Consider the following 24,818-nt stretch of genomic DNA (forward strand, 5'->3'; position numbering starts at 1 on the left):
CCCATGGATGAATTCAGCCATGTGCTCCTGTACACCTCATGCTCAAGGTCCAAAAGTGTCCTAAACGCCTTCTTTCCACACCCTGGGCTCCCCTGCAGCCCTCATCATGGAGTCAATGCTCGCTAGTTACTCTAGTGTCCCCTCCATGGGCCACTCCCTCCAGAGCCATCACCATCTTTCTTAAATTAGCTCCTTACTCCCAACCCTGTCCCCAAGGCCATTGCCTTCTTCAGGTTCATGTCATCTCGTTCTGGACTCTTGCAACATCTACCTAACTCTTCCCACCCGCACCCCCTCTACCTTTCCGTGTATTTCCACGTAGATATTTGAACAACATAGATTATATCTAGAATCCTTCCATGTCTCTGTTGCCCACACAGAATCAAGTTCATCCTTTCCTGGGGCCTCCGCCCTGCTCTTCAACCTCATCTTGAGACCCTTGCTTTCTCCCCTGTCCCTCTATTAACTGACCTTTTGTTTTCAGGTCTGTGGACGTATCCTGAAGTAGATCCCCAGTTAGCACCCCCCCCCCCAAAAAAAAAAGCATCTACTGGGATGCCTGGCTGGCTCAGTAAGTTGAGCGTCCAACTTTGACTCAGGTCATGATCTCACAGTTCGTGGGTTCGAGCCCCGCATCGAGCTTTGTGCCGACAGCTCAGAGCCTGGAACCTGCTTCGGATTCTGTGTCTCCCTCTCACTGCCCCTCCTCTACTCGCGCTCTGTCTCTCTCAAAAATAAATAAACATTAAAAAAAAATTTTTTTAAGCATCTACCCATGAAAAAGCAGCCTTCAAAACAGCAGTTGCTGCAGACCTGGTAGGTGCACCCCCCATGCTTTGAGTCACCACCCCTGCCCCCCTGCCCCCCATCTCCGCCTCCTGCCGTCTTCTGCCCCTCTCTCATGCTGCTTCCTCCTTCTCTTGACTCTTGGCTAATACTGCTGGAGCCTTCAGGATTGAACTCAACTGTTGTCTTCCCTGGGATACTTTGGTGAGCCCTAATTGGGTAAAGGATGCCCCAGCTCTGTGTCCCCAGATCCCCAGGACTCATCTCTTATGGCACGACATTCAGAAATGATGCATGTATGTCAGCCACAGGACTGTGAGCCCTTCAGGGCTAGGCCACCTCCCATGTATGTCTTTGCGTTTCCAGCACCTGGCCCGTGTATGTGGGGAGGAAATGTGTGTATTGAACTAAAGATAGTCTCAAGGGCCCGGTATGACAGTGCTGTGAACTTGATCACTGTTTGTGTCTGTTATGAATAAACTAATTTGTGCCAATGGGAGATGCCGTCGTAGATTGAGGAGACCAGGAAAAAGCCTAAACCGTTACGTGCTTGTGGCAAATCTTGATGCTGTGGACACAGGTGTGATCACAGAGATTAGAAGTGGGGTGGGGGGGGGGTTGAGGCAGCACACACCAGGCTGGGGTCCCTGTTCCTGACTGTGCATCACAATCACCTGGTGAGCTTGTGAAAGACACAGATCCCTGCCTACCCACCCCCCCCCCCCCACGCTGGCAGGGGTTCTGCTGTCACTTGCTGAGGTGGGGCCTGGGCCTCTGTATTTTTAAAAGCTCTCCAGGTGACTGTAAATATATACCCAGGGCATCACACCTGACAACAGAGGATCAAAGCTGCAGGAACGAACAGGTGTGAGTTTGAAGGGAAGTCAGAGACCTCAGGACCCCATAAAGCACATTCCTGGCACGGATTGGGGTGGGTCTGTGATTGGTAGGGTAGGGCAGCAAGTCAGACCAGTCCAGTGCCCTAGGGCGAATTCAAGCCTCCGAGATCTATAAAAAAAGGGCATATCCTGAATAGCTCAGCTCCCCGTGGTGATGAAAACCAGGTTTTCCCCTAGGTTAAACTCTCTGAATGAAGTTCTGTCTACTTCTGCATGGAACAGGAGGAATTTTCTTATTTGTTTACTTCAAGAAGTCCTTGCCTACTCTAATTGATGATAAGCATTGACTGATACTAGAATCTTATTCTCACCTAGTCTAGAAAGTCAAACAGATTGTAAAACAGAAATGTTAAAGGAAAACAGCTGGGCTATATGCTTTTGACCCACAACGTATGACTCAAAAAGAGACTGATGTCATAAACTCTCCGTGACTGGCATCGTGGCATTCCCGGAGGCAAGGGGTACGAGAAGAGAGAACTACACCACCTTGTACACCCAAAATGCCATTTTGGACATCCAGACTTGGGATAAGGGCCTTGTCAGACAGCAATACACAGATTTTATCTATACCTACGCCGTTTGGGGCAGATTTGAAATTAGCCGTTGCCAGCCTGCCCTGAGGAACGGTGCCTGTGACTCGGCCCCTTAGGAGCAGGGGTATTCTGAGTACACAGGCACATATTTCAAGGTCTCCCCATGCTTTCTGGCATGCCCTCTGTGAAGTCACTGGCCCCTCTCTGTACCCCTTTCTCTTCCTGTGCAGCCGGGACACCTCTGGTCATCATCTGGTGATGTTTATGAAGCCCCACCAGACCTTTGTCTGAAAGGCCCTGTCGACAGTAATGCGTGCCCGGTGTGAGAGATGGTTACGAGAGAATGGAGGTGAGGGCAGGGTGCCAAACGTGGCCAGCGCTTTTATCTTTGACGTTATAAAGAGGTCCCCTGGCCAAGGGCCAGCCTGGGGTTTACTGGGATATAGAATGCAGACGCGTGCTGTCTCCTGTTGGTGGGGCGCCAGGGCGAGTGCTCCCCTTGCATTCCACCAGCACTTCGTTTCCACAGGATGCAAGGTTGCCAGGCAGAGCATCTGAGCCCTGGCAGTTTTATGCAGGGTCTCTGACGGGTATGGGGTGGGGCGGAAGGAGAGCTGAGCCACGGAACCTGGTCCCTTCCGTCCCCTCTCACCCCCCAGCCCTCCACCCAGACCTCAGAAAGAGTGTTTTCTCTGCCAGACCCTCAGCCCGTGAGTGATTGCCCTTTGGAATGACCCACCCCTGAGCTTCCAGGAACGGAACTCGGCACAGACTAATCCAGGGACGACAGATTTTGAATAATTGGAGGTACACTGGCTTTTGTCTACTGAGAGACCAGTGCAATTCTGGGCTCTTTCCTTTCTGGGACTAATTCTTCCTCTCAAACTGGAACATACTCCCTTTGAACTTTTTGCTTGTTTGGTACATGGTCTGAGGATGTCATTGCTGCCTTACAAGGCGGTCATAAGAACTGGTGAATTTGTGCAGGCCAGCTCTGAGAAGGTAGGGGAGGCTGTCAGAAATCGCATTAACCAATGTAAAGGGACAGATCCTGATGTGACATTAAATACTTTCCTTTGGTCGCCCTTATGATTACCTCCTAAAAAAGCATGTCTAGACCTCTGTCCTGGACTCATCGTCTGAAATTGTTAGCGTGGACCCCAACTACACCGTCCCCTTGGTTTGGGAGCACAGATTAAATAACCGGATGGATGTGTTTGCTTTAGCGGATGAACGAATACCGTGTTCTCGCGTGAGTCCGGAATGTCTCCCGCTGTAATCATTCTACATACAAATGTTGGAGGGAACGTGTGAATTAAATAATCATTGTCAAATCCTTGGGTTGGCAGAGAGCACTGCTGGGTTAGGTGCCGTCTTTGTTCAGTCCTCTGCACACTCTCCAGGCTCTGACTGGTGTGTTTCACACGTGAGAAAACTCAGCCTAAAACAGAATGAAGGAAAAATCTAGAGAAGGGAGATATTTGCAATTTATTGTCCAGCCGCCGATTCCAAAGTCTCTCCCCTTCCCTAATTTCAGGTCTCTCCTCACGCGCAATACACACACCATATACGTAGGGGGCTGGTGGAGCGGAATGATTAGTTTCCATCTCCATGGTAACCTCCGTCAGGTGCTCACCTGGGGAGGCTGAGCCGGGAGGCAGTGTTAGCCTCTGGTCCCCCAGCGGCCGGCGGCAGAGGCTGGACGGGGGCTGCAGCCTGCCTGTTTCCATTTTCCCCGGTCTGCCCGTCACGCCCTCACGTACGCCAGGAGCGCCGAGCCGGGATCTTGCTGTTGTTCCTCCCGTTTCAAATGTCTCTGGAGACACCACGTCTGGGTTACCCTGACCTTCGCTATCAGAACATTGCCCCTTCTCCCTGGCGGGATTCTGCCCTGCTGCTGTGGCAGACGCTCGCATCTGTTCCCAAAGAAGGAACGCGAGAGATGGCGGTGTGGCGGGCTGGAGGAGCCGAGGGCCGTGGATTGGGTCTCCATTAAAACAAAACCCGCCCTGAAACTTGGGGTGTATTTGATCTTAGTGACCGTTGCGATTAGAACGATTGTTCCCGTAAAATCGTTGCCTTTTTTCCCCAGTCCCAACCCTCCCACCTTGTGGGGTTCCCCCCACGGGGCTGGCAGGACCCCTCGAGGGGTTTGCGGGTTTACAGCTACACGGCCACCGTTTGATCATCTCTGTACAAATGTGAAAAGAATTTGCTTGAATGTGCTTTTGCAAGCTGAGCCAGTAGCCTTCTGCCTCATGTAGTCCCTGATATACATTCTCAGGAACACATCTTTCCAGCTGGAAGGAGAGTGCAGGGAAGGGCCTCCTCCCTAAATGTCTGAGTGTCATGTCGAGCTGCGTTTCTGTATCAGCCAGTCGTGCTCATTTTCCACCAAATGTTGCACCCAAGGCAGATTTTCAGCAGGCATCACTGACCCGGGTGGGCTCTCAAATTGCCCCAAGTGTGTGACTGCCAAGTGCTTTTCATTTCCCCTGAGTGACCTGATTTTACAAGCAATGAGCTGATTTCTCCGAGAACGGGGTTTAGTCACTGGGATAAGAATGCGTGGGACAGAGGGAGGGGAGCTGTTGAGATGGGAGCTGGAAAAGGCCTACAGTGGTTCTAGATGGTCTAACTTCACCCTCACAAGGCTGCTGTCACTTTCCTAGAAGTGGTGAAGGGGACATTCCCCTTCCGGCAATTCTGTGTACCTGGAGACTTGACCTTGAACTTGCAGTTGGTTCCCATGTTGTGGTCTTGTGGAAATGTGTAGTTGCTGTAGAATCCCATTTCTTTTTCTTTTCTTTTTTTTTTTTTAATTTTAGAGAGAGAGAGTGCAAGCGGGGGAGGGACTGAGGGAGAGAGAGAGGGAGAGAGAGGAAGAATTTCAGGCAGTCTCCATGCTCAGCACAGAGCCCGATGCAGGGCTTGATCCCACAACCCTGGGATCGTGACCTGGGCTGAAATCAAGAGTCGGACGCTCAACCGACTGAGCCACCCGGGCGCCCCAGTAGAGTCCTGTTTCTATCTGAGAAATAAATGGGTGAGATGGGCGTTGGCCGATGCTGACAGTGACAATGAGAACATAAAACCAGGTGACAGTTGAATGGAGTGCTGCTGCTAAAGGCCCGGGGTGTTTCATGAGCCCTCTTCAACAGCAGCATTTATTTGGACTGGGCTCAGTGCCCCTCGGTGCCCGAATACTCCTGGGCTGGATGCCGGCTAGTGGTGGGACCGGCTGGTTGGAGATGGCATACCACCCCGGCGACAGGACATTCGCTCCCGGCTCACCCAGCTCGCCTGGAGGGTGTGAGGGGCGGGAGGCCGGAGCTTCGGGCTCCAGTTGAGGACACAGGGCTTAGAGCCTTGCTGCATCCTGCTTGTGCAAGTCGCGTGCAGGCTCCGAGACCTCGCCGTTTCACAAAGCACGTGAGAAAATAACCTTTGTAAGGCCGTGTCATTTCACCTGGGGTCTCTTACCAGCCCCTGGAGGACCTTTTCACCTGCATCAGTCATTCCTGATGCTCCAGTTATCATGGAACCCCTTGGAAAATGATGAGGGATTGTGACCGCGGAGGTCAGGGGCCGTTCGGTGTAGTTCTTGGTGAACGGGAGAAGCTTGTTGACGAAGTTGAGCAAGAATCTTCCGGGGAGAGGGAGTGGGACGTGCAGAGATGTGGGGCACGGCATAGTCAGAGCTCGATGGCACATCCTCTGGTAGAACAAGACCACTTTTCTCCCTCCCACCAAACAGAGCAGACTCCAGTCAGACCTCCAGGGACCCCTGCCTGCTCGGGTGGGAATTGAAAACTCAGACCACGGTGCCATTCGTGACCTTGGTACTTCTAGAGGGTGCACAAGAAAGGGTTAGAAGGTGCAGCTGCTAGAGAATTACTACACTGAAGATTAGCTTCAGGAAGGACAACTGCCCTGCCAAGGTCACACACGTGTGGAGCAGGGACTCGGCTCTACGTTTTAGGACCGTAAATCCAGTGTCCCTCTCGCCACGTTCTAACTGTTGTGTACAATCGCTTGTTAACCGCTGATTAGAACGTGCTGCAAGTTGAACGTGCTTCGGGCGGAGAACATTCCTTCCTTCACGTTCTTCCTGAATCCATAATGCCCATTGACTTGTGGGCCGTTGATAGGAGAATGAACACTCTATTTTTAACCACTCTTTTTTCCACTTTAAGAAAGAGCCACTTTCCCCCTCAAGTTAAATCTGAATTGCTTTCAGTTGTTTTTGCCAGAGGAGGTGGAAATTGGTTCCAGCAGAGATGTTTCCTGTGAATCACAAAGGTTTTGAATGATGTTGTATATTAATCTGTTAGTCCCAGTACATTATCCACGAACCAGGGTACCTCAGTCAAGGCTCTTCAGGTTGAACTTTGTTCCCCTCGAGATTTTGAACTTTAAGATTTTCCATCTCTCCCCTAAGTGCAGACACTATGTTTGAATCTCACTTTGCTTTAAAAACAAAACACATGAAGAAAGCCTCTCCTTCTTTTGAGACACTAGAATTATTGAATTACTGGAAGAGTTTGTAAGTATTCGGTAATTTTATTTCCCATCCTCTACTCATCTCCCTCCAATCCAATCTAATTAGGCTTTGCAGGAGGATTGGATAACAGGAAGTACTGGAAGCAGATTGCTTTTCTCCTTTTCCTTTTAATGGGAACCATCTGAAATCAGCCCAGTGCCAGAGCTCCGGCACCCAGCACTCGTGAGCCGAGTGAGCACATCTGTTTAAGTGTTTCAGGTACAGAGTAGATCTGGATGGCTGCATCCGATGTTTGAGCCTGATAGAGCCCATGGTTTTTCCCAAGGACGGACAGCCTTGCTGAATTCCAACCTTATCCAGTTGAAGAAACTCGAATTTCTAATCCCCCACTGGCGCCTGGCAGGTATGCTTCCTACTCTGAAACCCAAAGGAAGCACTTGGCCGATTGAATGTAATTGTGTTGAGTGGCACCCTTTTATGTAGCGGTGAGATTATCTCATATCATCTGGCACCTATTTTTTTTTTCCACAGCGAAGGGAATGATGCTAGGGTATTGATTTAGCAGCTGTGTTTGAGGGAACTTAAATGGCCTCACTGATCCATTCAGGGTCAGATGGAGGCAGGGGCCTCTGGGCCAAGTGAGCAACAGGGTTCTCAGGAGGAGGTCGGAGGGAGGAGCCAGGAATCAACACAGTCTGCCCCCAGATGGCTGGGATGCGGTTGTCAGAGAGCCTGGTTCCGGAGCCAGTGAGGGATTTCTTATGCCGGGGGAGAGTTCACAGCTATGTTCTAGACTGGTCTCTGGGCCTCCGGCAAATACCGGCAGCTACAGTGGAAACGTAGCCTTTTCCCACAGAGTCGTGACATAGTAATATGAGAAACAGGTCAGGATCCAAGTATGGTGTGAAACAAACCAGCCTCCGTTTCCTTGGTTGAGATTCTCTTTCCTGTTGTTGTGGAGTCGAGGTGTTTTCTTGTAATACTGGTCCCCGTGGATCGAAGATCATGTGTCTCTCTTCATTCGTTTACTCTGTCACCAAACACGTACCAAGTAACGTCCCATGCTGGCACTGGGAACACACGTGATTGGGTCATGGTCCCTCGAGCAGTTCTGAGGCTTGCGGGGGACACAGTAAGGCCGAGCCCGAATGACAGCTCAGTGCTGAGAGAGGTGTGCAGAGTGTGACTGGGTAGCTGCAGTTGTCCAGGGGGGGCTGGGCTAACTCAGAGGGCGGAAGTAGAACAAGATTTCCTGATGAGGACATTTGGGGCCGGTCCTTCAGGGACAAATGGGAAGAAAACCAAAGAAGTGAATGGAAGTGGTGACCCAGGGGACGGACAGGCACTGCAGTCCAGGTCCTTCCAGAGTCCAGAGGGAAGGATTGCAGTTGAAGAGTAGGTGTTGGTATCGTGGCAGTAAGATAGAGCCCGGGGCGCGTCAGATTGGGGTGGGGCTGTGAGAGGAAAGAATGGGGGTAAGAAGGAACCAGGTATCTAGAGAATGGACTCTTGAACTGTGGGGAGTAGTTTGCACCTGGCCCCCGGCGGGGAAATGGGGGTGATGAGTAGAGGAGCTTGGGAGGCCACAGAAGGGAGACACTTGGGAGACTCATTCTTACCACATCCTGGGAGCAGCCACCATACTTCTGCCTCCAAGGAATTCTTGCCATGTTTTTACTGGTTCAAGTGAAGACACGCTCTTTAAGGGCTTTTCTGGAACTGTGCAAGAGAGCGGTCCAGAGGTAGAGCTGACCCGGCTGTGTTTTACTTCAGCCTCTAGAGTGGTCAGGTGGAAGGAACGGTGGTGGTTATCCAAGCCAACTTCTATTTTCTGGGTGAGGGAGCTGAGGCCCAGGAAAAGGAAGGCTTGCTTAGGGACGTCCAGCCAGTCAGGGCAGAGGTGCTATTACCGGTCCTGGAACCGACATGTCCTCAATTATCTCCATCATCTCCCAGCAGAGTGAGCTTCTCAGAAGCCCTTCTGCTTATAGTCTGAATTATTGTTATCATTTGTAGAAAACTCAACAATGGTACGTTTGATTTAAAAGAAGAAAAAAAAAATATATATATATGCACACACACACACACACATATACGTATATACACGTATATATATGTATATATGTATACGTATATATACATACGTATACATGTGTACGTATGTATATATACGTATATATATATATGCATAAAATGAATGTTTCCACCTACTGGAAACAAATTTCAGGACTTACCGTTTAAGCCCTGTTTACATAGTAAAGCTAAAATTCAAAAAGGATTTTTTCCCCCTAAATAACTCTATCTTGAATGATAGCAAGTATCTTGGATGTGTTCAGATAAGAAATAGTGAAATAAGGATATAAATTTACTGGTTTTATACCTCAGGGACCTTGAAAAAGAACATGATAATTTACTCTTATATTTGCAAATTAAAGAAATAGATGTAAATTATGCTTCCCTAAGTAGTTTCTATGCACATATATTTCCTATATATACGAACACGTGTGTATATGCATATGTACACACATTATTGAATGTACCCCTCCTTGGTGTGGAGAGAGGAGAGACAGACCCTATTGTGGGGACAGTCACAGGAGAAGTCACAGAATATAACAAAGTCTGTGGGAGTGGGGGGAGTTGGGAACCTGAGCATGTAGTGAATACACGCTCTCATCATCGTGGAACATTCCAGGGAACTGATGGTTAGCCATTAGTGAATGCCGCTTGTCTCACTCCAATATAGAGTGCTCTCAGGAGCGATTTCTGAGTGTTTGGAAACAGATTCAAAGCTTGCCTTCTCCTCTGGTAGGTGATGAAGTCTTAGGCTCAACCCAAAGAATAGCTAGTCAGATTATTGAGCAGGTTTAGTTGTGAGTACAGTTCCCATATGAAATTATTCTGTCTCACCCTGAGGTCATGAGGGCCATGGTCTCTCCCCGTTTTGTGGAAGACAACAAGATCCACTACGGGTTCCATGTTGGTGGATTGATTGCCCTTTTCCAAGTGCTGCTGTTAGGAAGATCCTGGGACCACGGGTTGAAGAGAATTTTGAAGCTACCCCCTCAAAGACCTGTTGCATCTTTCAGAGCTTGAGCTCTGAGGCCAGACAGACTTGGATTTGAATCTCACCTCTGGCAATTAGGGACAGAAGGACATTTGTAGCAGTTAATTAAGCATTAGGGCTATCTTGTGCCTCATTTGTGGGTTATAGGTGTTGATGCCCTACGAGGATGTTGTGACGAACGATTGAAATACATACACGAGACATCCAGGTCATTGCCAAATAAATGTGAATTTTTATCTTCCAGACCCATCCTAGAGACATTAAACTGGGCATTGGTTACATACCATGCTCTGTGCTGGTATTTGGGAGAGGCAGGATCAAAGAAGAATAAGACCTATATTTAACTCTAAAATGGGAAAGATGCGGGGCGCCTAGGTGGCTCAGTCGGTTAAGCGTCCGACTTCGGCTCAGGTCATGATCTCGCGGTCCGTGAGTTCGAGCCCCACGTCGGGCTTTGTGCTGATGGCTCGGAGCCTGGAGCCTGCTTTGGATTCTGTGTCCCCCTCTCTCTGCCCCTCCCCTGTTTGCACTCTGTCCCTCTCAAAAATAAATAAACATTTAAAAAATTTTTATGGGAAAGATATGACATGCACACACACTGCAGCTGAGGACCTCTATCCACACCGGCCTTCTTGCTATCTCTGAAACATTGGGCCAGCCCTGCCTCGGCATCCTGGCACCAGCTGCTGGCTCCTCTTCAGGGAGTTCTTATCTCCCACCCCTCTACCTCTCCCAGACCTTTATCTTATCAGCGAGGCCTTCCTGGATAACCCTGCTTAAATGGAACTCCCTGGGGCCAGTGCTCCCTGTCCCTCTCCCTCCGACAAATAGTATTTTATGTGTGTGTTTTTTCGGTCATTCCACGCTCCTCCCACCTCTTCAGCGAAAACACTAGGATTTCTTTATCGCTTTATTCTCAGTGCCTAGAGCATTGTGCTAGGTAGGTCCTCAGTAGGTGCTGACTGAATAGATAAATGGTCGTGGGATTGAGCCCTGTGTTGGTCTCCAGACTGAGCGTGGAGCCTGCTTAAGATTCTGTCTCTTTTTCCCTTTCTGCCCCTCACTGCCCCCCCCCCCCCCCCCCCCCCCCGCTCTCTCTAAAATTAAAAAAAAAAATTAATTTCAGCTGCAGGGAGGTGCATGTGCCAAGGTCCAGTGACCAGAAAAACAGCAGGTATGTGGGACTGTGTTAGTTTCCTATGACTGCCGTAACAGACGATCACACACTCAGTGGCTTGAAACAACACAGATTTATTGTTTTGCAGTTCTGTGGGTCAGAAGCCTGACACCGGTGTCCCTGGGCTAAAATGAAGGTCTTGGCAGGGCTACCTTCCTTTGCGGAGTCTCCAGGGGGAATTTGTATCCTTGTCTTTGCTGGCTTCTGCAGGTGGCCTGTGCTCTGTGGTCTGTGGGTCCCTTCCTCCGCCTTCTCAGCCAACAGTGAGGTTGGGCCCTCCCGTCACATCGCTCTGACCTCTTACTCTGCCTGCCTCTTCCACTCTGCAAGACCCTTGTGGTTCCCTTGGGCCCACCTGGGGAGTCCAGGGCACTCGCCTTAATCTCACTTGCAGCTTAATTCCCCTTTGCTGTGTACCCAAACCTGTGTGCAGGTTCCGGGGATCGGGACGTGGACATCTTTGGGGGCATCTGTGCCGCCTACCGGAGAGTCTAAGAAGCAAGACGTTTTGCCTAGAGCCTAAGGCTTGAGCTGCCAGTAGCGAAATATCAAACAGGAAAATGTCATCCTAAACCGCCATGGTTGTCGAGATTTAACACGTGGGCTTTATCTGGAAGGTGCTAACAAGTTGCTTCGGAATGAAGTGGTGGGACTGAGGCTTTAGGAGCTAAATGTGGACTTAGGGCAGGTATTTAGAAGGAGATTGATGTTTACCTTTTTTAAAGCAATTCATTTTTGTTTCCTCTCCTATGTATAGAAAGCTAGGTTCTTACTCAGAATATCCCCAAGGGGCGCCTGGGTGGCTCAGTCGGTTAAGTGTCCAACTTCAGCCCAGGTCATGATCTCGCGGTTCGTGAGTTCCAGCCCTGCATCGGGCTCTGTGCTGACAACTCGGAGCCTGGAGCCTGCTTCAGATTCTGCGTCTCCCTCTCTCTCTGCCCCTCCCGTTTGTGCTCTCTTTGTGTCTCAGAAATAAATAAACGTTAAAAAATTTTTTTAAATATTAAAAAAAAAAAAGAATTTACCCAAAAAAGCAGGGTCCACTTATGGTTTCTTTTTTTTTTTTTTTTTAAGTTTATTTATTTACTTTGAGAGAGAGAGAAAGAGAAGAAGAGAGAGAGAAGGAGTGGGAAGGGGCAGAGAGAATTCCATCCAGGCTCCACACTGCCAGCATGGAGCCTGATGTGGGGCTCAAACCCACAAACCAGGAGATCGTGACCTGAACTGAAATCAAAAAAGTATGGAACATTTGACAAATTTGCATCACCTCCTTGCACAGGAGCCATGCGAATCTTCTCTGTATTGTTCCAATTTTAGTATATGTACTGTCGAAGCAAACACTGGATTCCTTTTAAAAACCACCCAATATTATTATTCATATGCACGACATGTCTACACAGAGACCCATGAAGCCCTCCTACACAGACACATTCACACAAGCTCACATATTTCCTCACATGTGTACCTGCTGCCTCGCCCTGTTCGTGGGATCTCTTTTCTGTGGCTCTCTGTGGCCCTCATTTGTTCTCTGCCCTGGCAGACCTGTGTGCTGTGTATCTTCCTGCCGGTAACACAGGCTTACTCTGATGGTGGTTCTCACAAGGGTCATTGTATAAACCTCCTCTAGTAGGCATGCAGAAATCTCCAGGGAGACCTCCATTGTTTGAAAATGTCTGCCTCCCGCACCTTTGCCGTGATTTGGCCGTGATTTGATATAACTTCCTGAGATGGTTCTTCTCCCTGACACCCATCGAGAGTTTAATGAATATCGAATACCTGGTTTTGAATGGTGTCTGATGACAATTTCTTAAGCTTTGAGTAGCCTCCTTAAAGCAGCTCTGTCCAACAGAACTTTCTGTGATGCCAGAACTATTCTGTATCTGCGCTGCCCAGTATGGTGGTCACAGCCACATGTGGCTACTGAACTCCTAAAATGTGGACATACAGGAAGAGTAAAGGACTTGCTTACTAACCCAGAGGACAAACATTTAATAAATGGTAACCTACACTTTTATTTTGTTTTGAATTACTTTTTAAAATGTTGGGTATCTTTTTTCCCTTTTCTTTTTTCTAGTTTTTGCAGAAGTCAAAATTCGTTCACATGGGTGTAATTGTACTTATCTTACTCTTACCTAGACCCGTTTTGATTGATAACAACATTTTTGATTTAAGTTATCTTTGGTCTCCAAACAAATGATTCTTTCTCTTGCCCCTCTTACTCTTCCTGATATATATCAGCTTTATTGAGATATAATTCACATAGCATACAATTCAGTCATGTAAAGTATACAATTCAGTGGCTTTTAGTATTTTTACAGAGTTGTAGAACCATTAATACAGTGGATTTTACATTTTCATTGTCCCAAGAAGAAACTCCATCCTCATTAGTGGTCCTTGCCCAGTTCTCCCCAACCCCGTCCCCCTCCCTAGCCAATATATATATATATATATATATATATATATGTATCCATTCATTGGCTAAGGGACATATGGGTCGTTTCTACCTTATTTGCTAGAATTATGCTGCTATGAATATTGACGCACAACTGTGTGTGTGAACCCAGGTTCTCCTTTCTCTCGGGTATCTAGAGTGGAATTGTTAAATGATATGGAAGCTCTGCTCAACCTTTTGAGAAACTGCCAGGCTAGTTTCCAAAGTGCCTGCATCATTTCACATTGCTGCCAGTAATACATGAGAGTTTCAGTATCTCTACATCCTCACCAACATTGGTATTATGTTTTTTCTTGGCATCCTTATAGCCAAGCTGATGGGTATCAAGTGATACCTCCGTGTGGTTTTCATGTGTATTTCCCTAATGGCTAATGATGTTGAGCATCTTTCCATGTGCTTATTGGCCGTTTGTATATCTTTTTTGGAAAAATGTCTGTTCAGATCCTTTGTCCATTTTTTTTCCTTTGCCTGTTTTTTAATTAAATAATTTGTCTTTCTTTCTGTTCTCTTAATTTGGCCTGGGCAGGATGCTGATATGCTTACTGGTGATGAGCAAGTATGGAAGGAAGTTCAAGAATCGCTGAAAAAAATTGAGGAACTGAAGGCACATTGGAGTATCCTTTTACCTGTGGATTGAGCTGTACCCTTGGGATTGCTTCTTTATTGGTTGGAGCTTGGTGTTAATGAAACCCAAGTCCACGGTTTGACCTCTGTGTGAGCCAGTGAGCTTCATTCTGTGTCATGGTCACAGGCTGCATCCCAATCCCTGCCAACAGTTTGGGTAATGGCTAGGGAAGGCCATGGCCGGCCGGGTCAGTGTGAGTACCTCACCACCATTCAATAGTAATCAAAAGTCATGACCAGTAATTGGACAGTAAATAGTAGTCTGTATACAAGGTAACAAATTTCTAAATTCCCTTTGCCTATAACCTACATCTCTGGGAAAGAATAACTCAGAATCCTTATAGCTTAATGTCATTGACCCTCAGATCTAGAAGCTTCATATTAAATTAACCACAACTACAATGGCAGTGGGAGTCACCACATAATAAATTTTCTTGGCATAAACAGTAAGGACCATGAGTGGGTCAGAGTTCAGAGAGTAGGAGAGAGCACTTATGCTGGAGGCCATGTGGGGAGGCTACGCTGACGTTATGCCGAGTGAAAGGTGGCCCAAATCAGGGACAGGGTTTGGATGGGCAGAGGCTGAGGAGGGGGTCGCTTCCAGTAGGGGAGGTCACCTGAGCAAAAATGCAACAGAGGGAAACCACCCGGTAAGAAGAAATAGACCAAGATGAAAAAGATCGAAATGTCATTCAGGTGCCGCGGGGAAATTCTTACCCCCATCAGTAAGAAAATCTGCAGACGAGGTGTTCTTGAAAGCAATGTAAAGAATAGGAGAGGTGGATAGATAGATGTTCTTACCTTCAAAGGTGAAATAAGTAATTTCTGAAATCTGTACCCAGTGGGTGGTTTTTTGTTTGTTTGTTTGTTTGTTTGTTTGTTTGTTGTTGCAGGTTGGGTAAGGAATCTAATTGGTTACTAAAGGAAGGAAAAAGGAAGCTGTGATCAGCCCGAGGCTGCAGGGTTTGCCAAGAGCAAGGGAGTCCCAGCTTTCTTTGGCAAAGTTTGTATGTAGATTCCAGAAGGAGATTCAGTTAGAAGTGGCCAAGAAATTGATGCTGGATGCTAGCCTGGCCGGACGTCTTCCTAAATGGCTGAACAGCCATATGAGAAAATGCTGCCACCCGGGTCCCTGTCACTCTGGAGTTCTCTGTCGCCCCCGCCTCCAGTTCTCTTCCACCTTTGACTCTGTACCTTGAGTGAACACACGGAGCACAGGGTCATCACATTCCCAAAGGTTATAGTGGGGAGGATGGCAGAGGGGGGCTGATATGATCCCTGAAGGTTTGAATGATGCCTGAATCCAAAAAGATGAAATGCAACAAGAACGTATATAAAATCTTCTATCTGGGTCAAAAAGCTTAAGTCTGTAAATATACATAAAGCTTAGCAATAGCAAAACATGTGGAACAATTTTAGGGTTTTAGTAAACAGCAAAGTTTAATAAAGTTTACAAGGATGATATAACCCCTCAAAAAACTACTGTGATCTTGGGCTGTATTAATAGAGAATAGAAAGTAAGAAAGGTGATGCTTTTAGTGTGATCTTATCTGTAGTTTTCTGTTCATTTTAGGGTAGGACATGTTAAGAAAGGTGTAGGAAAATTGGAATCGGTTTTGAAGAATGGAGCCAGGATCCCAGTGGAATTTGAAACCCTGTCCATAGGAAGGATTGGCATTATTAGGAAAACAGTCAAATCTGGGAATGAGAGGGGGTCCTCCTTGGGCTCAGAGAACCGTTAGTTAGAGAAGTAGGGTCATTCTCTGTTGTCCCATGCGGTAGAATTAGGGCCCTGATGACCCTGCTACAGTTGGGTTTCACTGCAAACTGACTCTGTGCCTGCCACCTTGCCAGTCACAACCCAGCCTTTGGTCCACCCTTAATCGTGGAATAGATCGGAGGGTCTATTAAGAGGACACAACCCTGCACTCACAACTCTCACACGTAAATGAATACCTGTTTTGGTAAATATGTATTTGAGAGGCATCAAAGGCAGAGTAGTCAGCTCTGGGAGGTTAAAGAAGGTTCCAGAGAGGAGGTGACCACTGAGTTGTGTCTGGGAGGCACAGTGGGAATTCTCCAGGCCGACGCCGTGAAGAAGGGCACCCGCCAGAGCGGGGAGCCTGTGTAGACGGGCAGAATGTGAAATCACGTGCTGTCCCCAGATCATGCTTGTTCAGTATGGGGGGGGGGGCGCCCCAGCAAGGCCTTCAGGCCGTGCACGGAGATGATGCTTTCTAGGGGAGAGGGGCCCGTGGAGGACTTAAGCAGAATAATATGATACTAAGTGAGTAAAAGCTCGGTGGTTCCAAGGAGTTGACTAATTTCCCTTTATTCCCCTTTTCCTCCCCCACCATTCCTCTTACTGTCATTGAAAAGCGTGCAGGAAAAAGGGAATCCGAGGGACCCTTCTGTCCGCTTCGGGTAGGCTCTCCACCCTGCTCCGGTCTAGAGCTCAATTCCTCACTGGAACAGAACGGATCGTACTCGACACCAAGCAAATGCCGGTGACTGCATTTTCGAGCAAATACAATGTCAACATTAGCTTGGGGGAAAAGCCTCTTAGTTAAAATTATTCCATTTTTTTGCTCACTGGGGTGTTTTACAGGAAAGGCTGGCCTTGTTTGCCAGGAGACAGTTGCCAATGTTACGAAGGGAAATTGGCACGCGCTCCCTTCCAGCCCGCTGGGGGATAAAGTGGATGTGTTCCTATCAGTGGCTGCAGAATATCACATCTGGTTTTTATTTCTAAGGCTTGTCACCTCAAACCTCTTTGAAATGAGTCGGAGCGTATACAAACGAATAGGCAAATAGCAACGGAGGTCAAGCAACACAATGTTCAAATAAGGTGCACAGTCTTGCCACAGAAATGTCTAGCGTTGTGTAAGAGACAGTCATTCCTCCTGACCGTTCGTCATATATCTAATCCTGGAATGAAAGGCCACAGAGGTTAGCCCGGCAATCTGTTACAAAATCAGTGCCCTGCCTCAGCTACCGCCTACCCCCAACCTCTGGGGATACACTCGGCACACTTTAAACATGTGTGTCAGATGGGTACGAAAGAAAGGCACCGACTCACTTCGCTTCAATGAATGTACCTCTTCTGAGAGCAGAGTCGGCCCCTCAGAGACAGGACTCATGCTGAAATTACAGAGCGTAGTGTGCAGAAGGCTGAAGTAAAACCTGTGCATTGCAGCACTTGTGATTCTAAGTAAGGAAGTCGTGCCTTTGGGGTGAGGTATTCTGCCTCTAGGCGAAGAGAAGCGTATTTCCTGGAGGGTTAATGAAGACATTGGTTCCCACTCACACAGGCAGCTTGATTGGTTTATTACAAGTGTTTGCTGACGTTCTGGAAGGCCGCACCGCCTGGCCGGCATGGAGGCTGGGAGCGGTAGATGTTGCTGGAGGGTGGGATAAAGGGGCGCTGAAGTGCACCGTTCAGGGCGGGCGTGCGGTGTGAGAGCCCAATGGAGGATGGAGGGGGCTTCGGTCAGGGGCACTGATCGCGAAGAGACTGGCTTGTGTGCTGGAGGTGAGGGGTGTGGGTAGGAGGGGGTTCGGTCCGCTGAGCCGTTTTCCTTACGCCTGGTCACGATCAGGGCTCCTGTGCCCTAGGTGCTCACCTGGGTGACATCCTCAGAGCCTCAGGTCTGACAAATGACAGAAGTAGCTCACACTGACATCCAGCTTTATCTGCAAAGGCTATGCCATTTCTGTCGCGTCTGAAATCTGCAAACCGAGTGCAGATTTCGCCCCAGTGGAATTCTGCACATGAAAGCAGATGGATTGGAGCCACACAGGTTGAAGGCGGGGAGGCCCAGCCCCGGGCCGGCGTCCTCGTGGCCTCCCCTCATCTGACACCAGCAGTGGAGGCTGTGCAGGAAGGGAGCTGCCTTCCGCCGTGCTTCCGGAGTGATCCACCCGGGAGGGATTCAGAGCACGCTACATACACCGTGCTCTCAGTCCTCTGACTCCCTCTGGAACAGCACGGGGAGTAATAGCCGTTGTGAAAAGTGCGATCACACCGAAGTCCCACGGGAGTGAGTTTTGGGTTCACAGCGAGTCAGAAAGTCAGAGCTGCTCCTAAGTGGGTATCGGGTCTTCTCCCTGCCCTTTTTAAAGCATCATTCGCCCTGCCCACAGTTTACATGCAGGAGCCATGTTCTTAATATTATCTTGTGCTTTGGGGGCTCAAAATATGAATTGGTTTTTTTTGGTTAAGTATAGGCTTGGATCACTTTTGCTTTAGAATCAAGAAACTTCAGGGGCGCCTGGGTGGCTCAGTCGGTTAAGCGTCCGACTTCAGCTCAGGTCATGATCTCACGGTCCGTGAGTTCGAGCCCCGCGTCAGGCTCTGGGCTGATGGCTCAGAGCCTGGAGCCTGCTTCGGATTCTGTGTCTCCCTCTCTCTCTGCCCCTCCCCCGTTCATGCTCTGTCTCTGTCTCAAAAATAAATAAATGTTAAAAAAAAAAATTTAAAAAAAAAAAAAAGAAACTTCAATATGAGGCCCTGTGGGGATGTACTTGTTCAACCTGCTAACCCTCCCGTGGGCCAGTGAGTGGCTGTGGGCTTGGTTTCACGTATGCCCGAGGTTCAAACGACACAGAAGCAGAAATGAGCTCCTCCTCTTAGACACGGAATCTGCCTGAAGCTTCTTTAATTTCAGACCAGTTTTGTAACGGAAGCTGACGGCATGCATAATTTCAACTGGACCTAACTGGTAGTCCAGTTTAATAAACAGCTGTATTCACTCCGTGCCTGGATGTAAAGAGAACGCTTACAGGAGTCGGAAGAAAGAACGGTTCTTTGGGTATCTTAATCCCCCAAAGTACAGGCTTGCGTGGAAGATGGCTTGTTGATGTAAAAACAGAATTTACTTGTCTGAGACGCCACTTACATGTTTTTGTTTCTCGAGTGTGTTTGCAGGCAGCTCATCTGTGCAAAATAATGGGCTCTTCCTTCCCTCCTGTGCCTGGGAGCTCTTCAGCCTGTTAGAGAATCGCACTTTGCTTGTTTTCTGGCTGAAGACAATGAATCCTTAACTAAGGTTAATAACAGAGTGGGAGCAGGTTCTGGCCATGTGCCAGGCGATCATCAGCAGCAACTCGGAACGGCTTCCCGATATCAACATCTACCAGCTGAAGGTGCTCGACTGCGCCATGGACGCCTGCATCAACCTGGGTCTGCTGGAGGAGGCCTTGTTCTACGGAATTCGGACCATGGAGCCGTACAGGTGAGTGCCAGCGAGAGGGCCGGAGGAAAGGCCGCGGTGTCTAATGTGGGCCTGGGATCGACATCCCCCAGTCACTCGGCTTACTCTGCTTTCCCGAGTGTTCGCTTCCGTTCCCATCCGCTTCTCGGTCAGCGTGCAAAACCAGACCTTGTTTCGTCCACTCCTTTGTGCGTTGGCTCTTGTGCATACACTCGTCGTTCGTACACTCGTCGTTCCTGCGCGTGTCAGGCGCCGTGGGTGTGCAGAGACGAGCGAGACGCCGTGTGTGTGGAGCCGGTGGTTACAGTGCGGTGTCCTGCTTGCGGCGACGGGGTGGAGGCGGAGTGCTGAGGGTGGCCGCGGGGGCACGTGGCCCGTACCAGCCGGGGGAGGCCGCGGCATTAGCCTCCGCTGATCCAGGTGAGGGTGGCCCGTCTGGGGCCCTCGGTCCGGCCGACAAGTGACCGTCTCTTCCACCTTGATGGCTCCCGGGGTGCCTTCGCTGGAGCCGTTTAGCCTCACGGCCCCCTTATGACCCAGGCTCAAACGTGTCATCGAGCCAGGCGAAGGAGCTGTTGGCGATTGATTGCTCCTTGACTGACTTCAGCTCCCTCGGACCAGTGGGCGTTCTGTCCCTGGATGTTGCGGTAACTCAGAGGAGCTTTGGCAGAATTGACATCCAGTGCTGCGCTTTGGTGCCGGTGGGGCTGAGGACACAAGTGTGGAAGTTGGGATAGATCGGCCCAAGGGAGGGGGCACAGCCGTTCGTACCACCGTCTGAGGTTGGATCAGATCACCCACTGCTGAGAAGGTGCCCTGAAGCCTGGGGAGCGTGGGGGAGGGGGGGAGGTCCCTGGAGAGCGGAGGCTCCATTCCGGGTAGCTCTGAAGACCATGGGGACACGACGTCAGCCCCGAGGGGCTAAGCAGAGGGAGAACCAGGTCTCCACCTAGGCCACGTGGGTCAACGGGCCGGGGAGGGGCTGTACGTGAAGAGAGGGGCAGAGTCCCGGGTACTGCCTGTCCCGCCTCGAGGAGAGCCTCGGGAGAGGACCGAGAGGGGAGGTGACGAGATTCCACGTGAGAACGGAAGCAAGCCCAGGGTCTAGGATATCCGTTCAGGTGGGAACTGAGACACGAGGAAGTGAGACACGAGGCCGGGAGGCCGGGCCTGGGCCTGGAGCGCGGTGCCGGCAGAGAGGAGCCTGAAGACCCCGCCGGCCGGGTGGGCGGCAGGGGTGTGCAGGCCGGCCGTGGCCCTGGGGTGCCCGAGGGTGTTTTCAGAGCTTCCGTAGGTGGCTTCTTCCACTGCTTGTGGTGGAACAGCTCTGGAATCCAGACTGTGAGTCAGCGCTAATCAAACTTGAGAGAGATGGCCTTGAGGGCTGAGACTGTCGGCTTTCCCATGAGCGGGAAACGTCTGTTTGGTATGATGAATCTTGTGGGTTTGCAGAGCATATGAACCGAGCACAAAGAGATAAGGCTTCATTCTCTGAGCCTCAGTGTTGCAACGAGAGGCGGGTCCGCGACGGTCGGTGTCACCTCGCTCTGAACTCCGGGGCTCGGTGTGAGGAAGCCAAACCACAGGCTGAGCGGATGGACTGAGGCCAGGAGACGCCGGCTGGGAAAATCCTGCCTGCGGTCCCTCCGCTGCCCCTCCCCCCACTCCGGCTGCTGCGGGACAAGCGCCCACTTCTCCTCCTGCCCTCCCTCCATCCTTACCCCCACCGGGCTGCCCTGCGGGCCGCTCAGCACAGACGCAGGAGGACCCCACTTCAAGGGCGCTCCTCCGTGTGTTCTTGAATCTTCTCTCCCCACCTATCAAGGCTTCTCTGAAGGACTGCTTAACTCCTTAATTAACTGGCAGTTTTACTGACTTGAGTCAGACAAAGAAGCCTTTCTTGGAAGTGAGGCCAAGCCCACCAGAATGGACTCCGTATATCGGGGATACGTTTGGTTCTCTTTTCCTGGTGTTTGGCAGGTCACAGTTTCTCCGTAAGTAGACGCTCTGTTCTCGTGCTGGGTGACAGATTTCTAAAGCCTTCCTCAGTTTCCCTCCCCTGGAGCTTGTTAGGAACTTGCCCTGTGGTGTTCTGTATTTCCAGAAATCCAGTCTGCATCGATCCACTTCAAACGAGTGGGATCTGAACAGTTTGCGGCGGTATCGTAGAGGAAGATGCTATGAGTAACCGAGAACCGACAGAGAGAAGTCAGGTGGACGCTGTCATACTTGGCCTTTCTTCGCTTTAGCGCAGCAAGAGTGAAAATAAGGGACACGGGGTCAGGTGCGGTGCAAGCCCTTTAGCGATCTTAACTGTGAGGTGGGCATCTGGAAGTTGGTGACACTTTTTGCCCCCTGCCTGTACACGAGGGAGTTTACGCTGTGGGCCGTCAAACACCTACCCGGTCTCCCCACAGGTGATCTAGGTAGACTTTGGGTTCACCTTTGGCCGAGGACGTGGGCAGTTAGCTCGGCAGGAGTTACTGAGAGGTGACCGGATTGCCACCTGCTCTAACAGTTTTACAATGTTAATATACTGTTTGTAACAGCTAGATTGAGGTCAGGACACCAGGGGTGATTTTTCTCACTCCTGACCTTGGCTAAATTTTAACAACTACTGACCTCAGAGGAGAAGGTGTCCACATTCTGGTTTTGTCCAAATCACCACGTTGCCTTCAGCTCCCTTCTTGCCCGTCTGTCATTTATTTTTACTCAGTAGAAATAAGTTCCCTTTATGTTGCAACGCAGCATGAAAATCTTTATGTTTCATAAAGTAGGTTGGCGTTAATTCACGTCCAACAGAATTTATCATCTTTAGCTCATACTGTTTCCTCTTGAGACGTTCTGTGATTATAGATGCATGGTCATCTGTCCTGTAGCACTATGAACATTAAGCAGAATGAAAGCAATTTAAAGGTATTTCATAAATTTTAATAAAAAATAATTAAATAAAATCTTAAAAAGATTTTTTTTTGTTTATTTCTGAGACAGAGCATGAGTGGGGGAGGGGCAGAGAGAGAGGGAGACACAGAATCTGAAGCAGGACACAGAATCTGAGCTGTCAGCACAGAGCCCAACGTGGGGCTTGAACTCATGAACCCGTGAGATTGTGACCCGAGCTGAAGTCAGTCGCTCAACGACCGAGCCACCCAGACGCCCCTAAATAAAATCTTAACCACAAGATGAATTGAGTTCCGAAAGTCAGTTTGCTGGTGGTAGTTCAGAGTTTGGGAAACATTTTCCTGTTGAAGAAGGTGTTCATGATTATGGTGCTATCACGAGACTAGCCCTTGAAAGTCTGCTCAGCCCCAGATATATCACCAGTGTTTACCATACAGTTTAAAAAGATAAAAAAGGAGAAAGTAATACAAAAACAAAACTGAGCATTACCTTAAACTTAAGATTTAAATCATGATGCCTATAAATTAGACTTGATTTTCTTTAGGACCCGGAGAAAGAGCTAGAGATGCAGAGGCTTTTTAAGGCTTTGAGGGGGACTTCAGTACATTCACACGTGTTCTGGTAACATAACTTTTGTTGGGAGAATAGCATTACTTCCAGGAGAGGGTGCTTTCAAAGGAACACGAGATAAAGATCACCCTCATTTTTCAAAGTCAGGTCCCACTCCCTGGAGATAAGCAGGATGAGTTTCTTCCCTGAAATTTTCAGTACACATACATAAACCTGCGTCCACAGGACACTTACGGGGTTCTCTAAGGCCTCCGTTCTTTCTCTCGGTTTCCCAGTGATTCTCACACCCTCGGAGACCCTGATTTCCCCCCCACTCTCCCCTTGAAACTGCTCCGTCGGACTCTTGTACCTCTCCTTCCTCTCCTTTCTTTCTGTCTTGCCTCTTCTTGTCTTTGTCGTGGAGGGACTCAGCCCCAGTCTTGATCTGTTACCTGCGCCCGGCAAGGCGGTGGGTGGGGAAGGGGGGAGGAGCCAGAGAAGCGAGGGAGGAGCCAAGCAGTCTTCTTAGTGGTCAGAGAAGAGAAAATCCCATGTTCTACTAGTGGTTGTTTTCACTTCACTACAGAGTGAGGACATGGTGCAGATCAGCTTCTGTATGTCTGCCTCGTTCTTTTTAACAGATATATACAGTGTCCTCTCATGTACATTCCTGTACCGTAATTTGCAGACTAGTCCCTATTGTTTCCATTTATGTTTACTATTTGAAGAAATGCTGCCATTAACGTCCACGTACTTGGATCTTTGTGTAAAGATATATAGGACAAATCCATATGGTAAATTCCTAAATGCTAACTTGCCGCATCAAAACGTGCATTCATTTAATTTTTTTCAAGTTTACTTATTTTGAGAGAGAGCGTGCACATGAGGGGCCCACAGAGAGGGAGAGAGAGTCCCAAGCAGGCTCTGCACCATCAGCACAGATCCCAGCTCAGGGCTTGAACTCATCAACCACAAGATCATGACCTGCCCTGAAATCAAGAGTCGGATGCTTACCTGACTGAGCCACCCAGGCGTCCCAAAATGTACGTTCATTTTAAATGGAGGTAACAGTCACCAAACTGTGTCCCCCATCCACCCAGATGTCAGTTTCCTCCAAAGAACGGAGAATGGGTGACATGATTTTTATATATCTGCTCTAAATTCACTTCAAAATATATGAGTCTTCTCCTTTCCCTTGACCAAAGCCTGCTCTTACAGGGTGAGATTTGCTGCCATTGGCCTGACAAACAGTGTTTTGTGGTGGCGGGAAGGACATTTTGTGAGCATCCTGGGAAAGCGCAGAACATGAACCACGAAGGGATTTGAACAAGCGGGCGCGGGATCCGAGACGGGAGCGGCGTGAAAGCCGCCTTGTGGAAGCCAAGGCTGAGAAGAGTGACTTCAGCCCCCATAGTTTCCTGTGCCCTGTTGTCAGAAGAAATGGTGGGAGCGCAGAAGTGAAGGGAGCTGGTGGTTTGGGGACACGACGTGCTCATGGGTCAGGTGCCTGTAACCTCGAGACCGCCAGCGATTAGACAGCAGCCCCACCATTTTCATTCTGCCAGCAATTTTTTAACTTTTCCTCGGAAGCTTTGGTCAGCTGATGAAATGTAAGGTTTCATCACAGCGACGCCTGCCGCTGCTGTTCTCAAGCTGGCTTTTCTTCTCAAGGCCTGCACTGGCTTTTTGGTGGGTTTTTGTCATCAATCACTGTGACGTGGTGGTCCAGGAGCCAGCAGAGCGAGTGGGCACGGCTGGGGCTGGGAGAGCGGTGGGTGCCGTCACCCACCCGGCCCTGACCTGGGCCTGCCCTCGCAGCCCCTCATCCCTGCATCGCACAGGTGCCATTAGCTTGCCCTCTGACGATGCTTGTGTCTGTGTCCCTGTCCGGAAGCTCCTTCCTGGAGGGCAGGGGCCTTGGCCGGGGTATCTGGCGTGGAACTTTCCTCAGCCGCACCCACAGAGTGGCACCTGGAGACCAAGCTGGGGCCCGGTCCCCACCCAGGAGGGGAGATGAGCATCTGGACTTCCCCCAGTGTCCTGCTCACTCGCCTTCTTTGTCTCACAAGTGACAATTGTCTCACCCGGCGAGTGAACAGATGTTTTATTCTCTGCC

General features: G+C 49.4%; 1 protein-coding gene and 1 non-coding gene across 10 annotated transcripts in view; one reads left to right on the plus strand and one right to left on the minus strand.

The window, feature by feature from the left end:
- SMYD3 (SET and MYND domain containing 3) overlaps positions 1–24,818 on the plus strand; it is a 681,855-nt gene that overhangs the window by 565,531 nt on the left and 91,506 nt on the right. For all 9 annotated transcript variants that reach the window (NM_001294289.1, XM_042975352.1, XM_042975349.1 and 6 more), the window contains 2 exon segments: positions 13,942–14,029; positions 19,099–19,273. In NM_001294289.1, coding sequence (NP_001281218.1) covers positions 13,942–14,029; positions 19,099–19,273 — 263 coding nt within the window.
- Positions 12,198–12,302, minus strand: LOC122236088. The gene has a single exon (XR_006214287.1). It is a non-coding gene; the product is annotated as a U6 spliceosomal RNA (small nuclear RNA).

The sequence above is a fragment of the Panthera tigris genome, chromosome F3, assembly GCF_018350195.1.
Source record: "Panthera tigris isolate Pti1 chromosome F3, P.tigris_Pti1_mat1.1, whole genome shotgun sequence".
Classification (NCBI taxonomy): Eukaryota; Metazoa; Chordata; class Mammalia; order Carnivora; family Felidae; genus Panthera; species Panthera tigris.